General features: G+C 39.5%; 1 protein-coding gene across 1 annotated transcript in view; it reads right to left on the minus strand.

The window, feature by feature from the left end:
• Nucleotides 1–8,878, minus strand: part of thsd7aa (thrombospondin, type I, domain containing 7Aa) — a 243,676-nt gene that overhangs the window by 9,924 nt on the left and 224,874 nt on the right. The window contains exons 26-27 of the mRNA XM_020621420.1: nucleotides 2,432–2,645; nucleotides 1,153–1,240 (exon numbers count right to left, since the gene is read on the minus strand). Of these exons, the coding sequence (XP_020477076.1) occupies nucleotides 1,153–1,240; nucleotides 2,432–2,645 (302 nt within the window). The remainder of the gene's footprint in view (nucleotides 1–1,152; nucleotides 1,241–2,431; nucleotides 2,646–8,878) is intronic.

Raw genomic sequence — 8,878 nt, forward strand, 5'->3', positions numbered from 1 at the left:
AGGAACACTGACACATTTTCTGGGCTGAGATTTGTTTTCCCACAGTATGGCCTCTGTTAGACATAGAGTACTGTATATCAGAGTGTCACACTGATGCTGTTCTCCACACCAGAGTTAAGCCTAGTCCTAGATGAAAGATTAGACAGACATCTGTCTTTATTTAATAAAATTAATGAAATAGCAACCTTGATTTTCTAAACATATGCATTAGATTTGTGTACAGTGTTGTGGCCATTTATCATTTACCATGAACACTGACCAATGTGTCAATCAGAGGCCACACCCACAAGCCAACGGAGTCTTGAAGCCCAGTTTTGTCCCTTCCTAAACAAACTCAGTAACTCTTGATTTTTCTTGATTAATAACAGTCTGACAGTGTTCTCCGTGAATGCAACCAGCCTCTGACGTAGTGAAGCTCATCACAATAAAGTGAACTGTAATGAGCTCAGCTTTTTCTCATTCCTCCATAGGGCTTCTGAAACATTCAGTGATTAGCTGCTCAGTGGGTATGATAACAACATAAGCCTGTTCATGACAGGTGTGCTAATCCAGAAAAGGTGAATATTTGGCCACTTTATGTATTAAATGATGATTACCACTCACTACCAGCAGCAGCACTCTGCCTGGTTTTTCACATCAGTGTTGTTTTACTACTCACAGGGAGTACTAGTACAGTAATATCATCGCCCAGATTTATAACACAAAGCCTGACCATTTGACCATTACTATGGAGTAAACCTCAGGATATCTGCTTTGACTTTGGCCTTTTCATTTATTCTGTGCCTTTCAGAACTTAATGAAAATGCAATACTCAATAGCGGGAGTAATCCTAACAATACAAGCCTCTTTCAATAAATCTCAGTTGAATTTCTTGATCCTAATTTCTAATCTTATTCATCTTAATTTTGCTGTTATAAACTGATCAGTGGATATGTATTTTGAGAACATCCTTTACAATAGGAGGAGGCTTAATCTGGTCAAGAAGAACGTACAGCTGGACCACAGCAGAAAAGTACAAATAGTATATTTGTTAACCTTTGATTTTGTTTGTGGGCCTTTATGATGGTCTCCATTACATCACTGAATGTGGGTTAATGGTGGCAGAGGTGGCAATGAAGTACAAATTAAATCCTTAAAGTGTTGGTACATTACCATGCTAAGTATGTCATGGAGATTATAAAGACGAGCAGTACAAATGCTCCTGCTGCTACTCCATACACCCAGGTCTTCAGCTTCCCATCTGCACAGAAAATCACAGACTGACTCTTAGACCATGTTCATTTCCATGCCTGAGCTAAAGGGGGCAGCAGAGTGTGGAAATACCTCGGTCACTGAATTGTGAATGTAATACAAAGGTACACAGGTCAGCAACAACTACCTCTAATACCAGCATACATCACAGTATGAAGGGTATGTATGTGAGGCTATGTAAACTGCAAAATGTGTTATTTTACTGCAACAACTCCATGTATAAATATGCAGTTTTATGTGAGTTATTGAGAAAAGATAAAAATATATGTTTGTTACACACTGTGACATATATGTGGATCCTCCTTCTGTTTGGTTATTTCAATTTGCATTAGATTAAATTAGATAAGATTCAACTTTATTGCCATTACAAATGTACAAGGCAATGAAAAACAATTTCATTGTTCAATCTCCTCGTTCTTTCTGCCTTTCCCTTCATTATTTCTTCCTCTTGTCTTTCTTTTCTTTTATCTTCATTTTGCTTTTTTTCCTCATTTTACACCTTCTCCTTTTTCCATGCTTACTGTATTTCTTGATCTCTTTTTTCCATTGCTTGCCCTTATCTCCATTTCCTTCTCTCCCCTTTTATTCATGCTTTCTCCTGACTTTGCTCTATTTTGCTGTATGTAGTACTTGTTTACCTTTCTTTCCCCCTTCTTCTTCCTTTGTTTCTTCCTGGTTTCCTTTTCTAACTTTACTCCTTGTTCCCTTTCCCGCTTTTCTTTCTTGAAGTTTTTCTTCTTTTTTTCTCCCTTATCCCCTTAACGTCCATTCTTTCATATCTACCTTGCATTTTTAATCCTTTCTCCCTTTAATCCCTCCTTTGATTTTTAGGACCTACGTTCCTCCTTCAGTTTTCTTCTCTTCTCTTCGCCCCACTCCTCTTTGTATGGCTTAGTCAGCAGTAATTTTGTTTTCTCAGCATCTCCTCTGAAAAATGCACTTTTCTAGCTGGAATGTACTGTGATTTTCTACAGGCTTTGTGAGTCTCAATAGGACCTGCTATTTTTTCAGTGTGACAACTTCTTCTGCACATTATCAGAATCCACCAGTCACTCTTATTCACTCAGCTTATTTATATTTAATTCCATTGTATTATTCCAAAGTTAACCTTAACAACCCACATTCAGCATGAGACAAACAGCAGGTCCAGTAATGAGATGCCACTGTGTTGAGGAGTTACCTGGACTGAAAGGCTGCAGGAACCAGGTGCGTCCCACTCTGCCTGGAGTGCTGGCTGCAGGCTGCGTGGGGTTAAAGGCTCGGATGGTCTTCACATCAGCCTTGTTGTCACCTGCAGTGGGGATCTCCAGCACGGGGATGACAGTACATTGGTCCAGCAGGCCGTCAGATGTCATCACTTCAGTGTAGCCCTCTTCACAGCCACATACACCCGCCTGACACAAGAAGCAGGCAGGTTTAACCCACTGACATGGACAAATCAGTCTTACCTCTTCCACTGTCTACAGTCACCTGAAAGTGTAAAATTCGTTCGGCTGGTGATAAAATGTGCCTGCCTTCTGTTTTGTGCTTTAGGCCCCTTTTCTGTAATGTCTTAATCCAAAGATGACCTTTAGATTAAGCCAGTGGTTTGTGACCCTTTAGAACAAAGCACATTGTAGTGTCTTGTCCCAGGTTACCTACAGCATGTCTGAGTTGTGTGCAAAATGAAAAAAACCAATCTGACACATTGCTTTTTTGTTGTTAATGTTTTTATTAAACAAACAGAGCTGCCGTGTGTGAGAACATGGTTTTCTATCTTCCTTTCCTTTTGTTCACAGCGGTCATTTCTTTTTTTTTTTCTAGTGTGTGTTGGTCACACTCGGGAGTGTTAAGCTGATGACAGTGTGACAACACCTGCATGAAGCTGATGGGTTTAAGGCCTGGTCTCTCTTTATGTAATATGGCAACACAGCCTTTAGAAACAGTCTCATGAAAAATTCAGTTTTTGCTTACTTACTGTACATAGAAAATTTTGAATAAAAATTCCATAGTGTCTCTGTGTGGGGTTCTAAACTAGGTCAAATTGTGTTTGCTTAATTTTTGTTTACAATTTTATTTAATATACAAGATAGTTACTGTAGCAGAGAAATAAATTAGCTGTGCTAGTTTGACATACATAGCTCTATTGGAAAGCTATTATAACAGCACAGACTTTAAATCATATTTCTATACTATCCAAACATCGAGACATTTGACCCAGTCTGGGATCAAAGTTGGGCTGGGTTCATATTACATTCAGTGTAATCAAGTTGGACAGGTCCCAGGCATGTTGCACCAAGCCTTGGGTCTGAGAGTCAAGATGTTTAATACCCTTTTTGATCTGAGTAGACACTTCATCAGCTCTGATCAAGTGATGTGTCATCATCATCATCATCACAGGAATAAAATGTGTACTGAGACATGATCTGTAAAGTACAGAGTGAATAGTGTATTGCTGTTTGTTAACTGGTGGATCATTAAAACCAGGCTTGGTTTTCTTTATTTATTTAGGTTTGGTTTGGGGTTGACTAGTCTAATTGTTCTTGGGGTTGTTTGGATTGGGACAATGCCAGTCTTAAAAAAAAGAGCCAATTAAGTGTTTCAGATTTAGTCAGGCTTCCTACTGGTCCACTTTAGATTAGGTGAAATTTTTTTAGAGAGTTGAAGGCCTCTGCTTTACCTAATGGGCATGAAACCTGTGGCAACTCAAAGGCAGATGTCACTGTTCTCAAAAACATGTTTGGAACAGGTAAAGCTTAGTCAAAATAAAATGATTAGAATCGCACCAAAACAGCACTCCTATACTCCAGGACTGATCGGTATTTGAAAAAGAGGCCCCGATACCCTTGCATACACTGCACATTACGGTGTAGATGCTGCTTGTATTAATGTTGAAATAAGTATCTGAACAAATCAGAGCACATTTCATAAAGATTTGATATAGCTGTACAGTCAGCTCTAAACAATGCTGATGTGTGATACTGTTGACTGTGTGTTTGTTAATATGTGTGCAGGGTAGCTGCCCCTCCTCCACATTTCTCTCTCATCCCTGACTCCATTCATCATCTGGCAGGGGATCCCCAGCTCCCCAACCATCCCAGGAGGATAATCAGCCTCAAATTCTGCATATGTCCAACAAGACAGAGCAGGAAATGAGGGATCATTTACTTAGTGGCACACAAAGAGAAAGAAGGGTGGTTTAGCACCACATCATTTTATGTACGTCTGGGTTCAGTCTCTGCAGGCTTCTGCTATAATGTTCATATTTACCCACACACCCCTCACCCTCCAAACATCTCTACACTACTTTCTACAACTACATGCTAAAACAAACACAAACAATCTTCTGTTCTGTGGTTTAGAGCATGTACTGTATTTGCACAGTAAAAAACTAGGATAATCTGGTGCTTGAGTTTTGGTATGGAAACCAAAACAATACTTTTTCAATGAGGAGTATATATGGAAGTGGTGGGGGGGTGTCTGTCATATAAAACATGTCAGTGCAATGGGCAGTTTCAGGATGAGAAGGTGAAGAAGAAGCCACCATTGCCTCATACTGAGGAATAATTGGTAGAGGAGGGGGTTTCTTGTCTCTTTATGGTCACGAGAAGCAGTGAGGTTTCACTTATTGCTTGCACTGGCAGGAGATGTCAAAGATGAGGTGAGGACGAGGTGTCTGACAGATTACTGGGTGAAGATGGTATCATCTAGTATCAGTCTTCTTTGCAGACTGGTAGCCCCTCTCTGCCATGCCCCAGTTTGTGTCACAATTTTTTTTTTAAATATTACACCATTTGTTTAAAAATTGAAATATTTATTTAATGTGTCTTGGGAAAAACAGCATTTGGTTGTGTGTCCCATTTGGCCAAATGTTAACTGTCTCTGTATCAGCAAAATCACTCAGCTTTCAGCAGCTTCAGCTCAGATGTATCAGTGTTGACCTTTACAAAGCCTATATGAGTGAAACACACTGTACACTATTGTAAATGTCATCAGACATCCTCCACTGCAAACCATGTAACACAGACATGTTAGTGTTGTGGAGCTGCTCATGACACTATGTTCAGCAGCAGAAAGAGCAGACAGCAACAAGTCCCAGGTCAGCCTGACGCACTGACCTATGTTTACAACCTAAACTGTAATATTTGTTCCATGTAATTGTATTAATTTATTCCCAACAGTCTACTCTCTTCATTTCGTAGCATTTCTCTTGGCTGCACTGCTTCCAGTAGGTGTATGTGGATGTTAGATTTTTTGTCCAATCAGATTTCAGCTTCTATGTGCTGTCATGCCAATGTAATCTGCCCAGGGCCTTCAGAATCAGTAGTGCTGGCCGATGTAACTTAAACTATGTTAGCAATGGGACTGTTTCTTTAACCAATCAAATCTCAAATTCGCCACACAGGGCCAGCTATCTGGCCCACAATGACGTCAGCATTTTTCTGTCCTCTGATTGGTTGGTGAGAGCAAAACTGTTACAGCCGAGTTTGACTAGCAAAACACGTCTGTAGCGATCTGCACACATTAATACATTTGAGTTAGAATTTTTTACCATCACAATGGCTGACGGAGGAGGAGAACTTGACTTGGTCTTGGACATACTTAAAAGTCCATTTTCAACTTTCGACTTGACTAATGGCATGGACACTGCTAGAAGAAGACATATTTTCATACTGTAATAATAAAATATTCATTTGCACAAAATACTACTTGAGAGACTGCATGATTAATAAAATATACTGTAGAAACGGGTTAAATGGAAATACTTAATTGAAATGCAATTGGTCTTGGAAGCATCATTTAATCTCATGGAATCCAGAGAAACTACTTAGGTTCTAAAATCTAATGACATATACAGTAGCAGAGAAGTGGCCATTTTGAACTAGAAAATGTAGCTGCTTGATGATGTCAAGTGCCAAGTAATATTCCTTATTCTATTTTCACACATAGCATCAGGTTTGCATAAGAAGAGAGAAACTGCCATTATATTTAACCCTATGGTACTTTACTCTGATTTGTGCCTACATCACAATCTTAAAATACTTTCAGAAACAAAGAACCAGTAAAAAATAAATTATTATATGATTATGTACATTAGAAATACATTCTGTTGACTTTATAAAGGCTATGCACAGGTGACAATGAGGCAAAATACTGACATTTGGCAGGCAATGTTTACCAAGCTCTTAGTTTGTAGCTTTAGTGTTAGCATGCTAACATTAGCTAATTAGCACTAAATAGGCTAATTAGCTTTTATTTATAGGAATCTCTTTAGCTTTGCACTATCAAACACCACAGTCATATTGAAACTTGTCCTGATGATGGTACTAGATAAAGGAAAGGAGATCATCAAAGTGATTTGAGTTTCTGGGGTTCTGAAGTATCTGTTCCAAATTTCATGATATGTGTAACCGGTCCCTATGTTATAACATATAATTACACAAAGTTGTTTATTAGGTTTAATTACTGTTTATCCATACGTGACATCCAGAGCCCAAATGTTTCCTATATGTTGTGTATTGGGTTGCAACCTCCAGCTCCGCCTTGCTTCTTCTTTGTTTGTCCCACCGTTTGTCATATAAATGCGATGTTGTGTCGTACCCTCTTCCCTTTTGATATGTTCCACTGGGAAGAGGTCAGTTCATAATCCATTGTAATCCTTTTTTTTCTTGTGCCCACATCTTTATTTTTACTTCTTCTGTATAAATGATGACTGTTGATACTCATACATGTACTGTTATTATGCTGTTATGACATTTGACAGTGCTAATTACTTAGCTTTGTTCCGATGACAATGTATGCTAACACACTAACATGATGGTTTTTTTTTTATATAGATTGGGCTTGAGGTCCAGCAGCACATGCTAGGTGCTGATTATTATTTCATGTTGTCAGGTATGTTATCTGACTATTTTGGCCCTTTTGATATGTTCCACTGGGAAGAGATTGGGCTTGAGGTCCAGCAGTACGTGCTAGTTGCTGATTATTATTTCATGTTGTCAGATTAAATGGAGCGTGCCTCCAAACGCAGTCCTGGTGTTTCGTGGGTCCTTCAGCCACCACACACGCCCCAACACAATACAACGCAGAAGTCCACCGGTCACACATCTATTTTGGCCCTTTTGATATGTTCCACTGGGAAGAGATTGGGCTTGAGGTCCAGCAGTACGTGCTAGTTGCTGATTATTATTTCATGTTGTCAGATTAAATGGAGCGTGCCTCCAAACGCAGTCCTGGTGTTTCGTGGGTCCTTCAGCCACCACACACGCCCCAACACAATACAACGCAGAAGTCCACCGGTCACACATGTCATTCTAAATTTCACTCTCAGCACAGATGGTGGCCTGCTGACTATAGAGCTACACCACTAGTTTAGTTAAAAAGACAATATACTATAATAGTAGTGTTAGATATTAGTAATTGTTAGACCTTATACGTGCTAGTTGCTGATTATTATTTCATGTTGTCAGATTAAATGGAGCGTGCCTCCAAACGCAGTCCTGGTGTTTCGTGGGTCCTTCAGCCACCACACACGCCCCAACACAATACAACGCAGAAGTCCACCGGTCACACATGTCATTCTAAATTTCACTCTCAGCACAGATGGTGGCCTGCTGACTATAGAGCTACACCACTAGTTTAGTTAAAAAGACAATATACTATAATAGTAGTGTTAGATATTAGTAATTGTTAGACCTTAATGTGTTAGTAATGCAATTTAGTAAGATTCAAAGTCTGCTCTAGTCTGTTTTGTATCAAGGTTAGCAGAGTGTTGATTCTGAAAAGTGAACCATGGCACTAATTGTTTTCTTGTATTAAATCTTGTGTTAGAATATTATGTCTGAATGAATGCTTAGTTATGCACCATGTGACAACATACACACACACTGAGCTTTCTCATTTTGTTATGACTAGGTAAAATCCAGCTGCTCCAAGCCTGGGGAGCTCTAGATAAGAGATGGAGTCTGCGGACTGACTTCATCTATGTAAGAGGTTAGCCCAAAACTTATAAATGTATTAGGCTCTGTGTGGCCAGGGGCTCCTTTTTTCCAGCAGCCTGCATGGGGATGCCTGGAAGTTTTGTAATTTTACTTGTGGTTTAAAATAAATCAGCACTAAAATGAAGAAAGACGGACTCCTTCATTATTCAGATCTGTCCAATAAATGGTATACACTATTGAGTACCTAAAAATTGCATTATCACATTTGCCATAGCTTTCTCAATCTGACTGACAGTAAAATCTCCTGTGCCACCTGCCTTCTGTCAGTGCAAATTGTCAGTCATCCAGGTCATAAAAAGCTGAAAAAACATAGAAAAAAATCATCTGGACTTGATTTTTGGTAGAGGACATTTCACTTCTGATCCAAGAGGCTCTATCAGTTCTGTCCAACAGGTGGTGAGCAGGAGGTATTTATGGTGGTGTTTCAGTCCTTTGACGGCCAACAATGCCCCCTAATGACTGAGTCATTATAGTCCGGCATCAGTGAGCATTGTTACCTGTCTTTGAACCCTCACCTGTGGACTGACGCCTATTGTGCTGGTGGGCATGTTTGGGCAGAGATCTCAAAACAGGATTGTAGATGGATGACAAGTTGTGTCTTAGTCCACCACCCCTATTTAGTGAGGGGTGTTCTATTTTTACAAAAA

Source organism: Monopterus albus, unplaced genomic scaffold (genome assembly GCF_001952655.1).
Source record: "Monopterus albus unplaced genomic scaffold, M_albus_1.0 scaffold259.1, whole genome shotgun sequence".
NCBI lineage: Eukaryota > Metazoa > Chordata > Actinopteri > Synbranchiformes > Synbranchidae > Monopterus > Monopterus albus.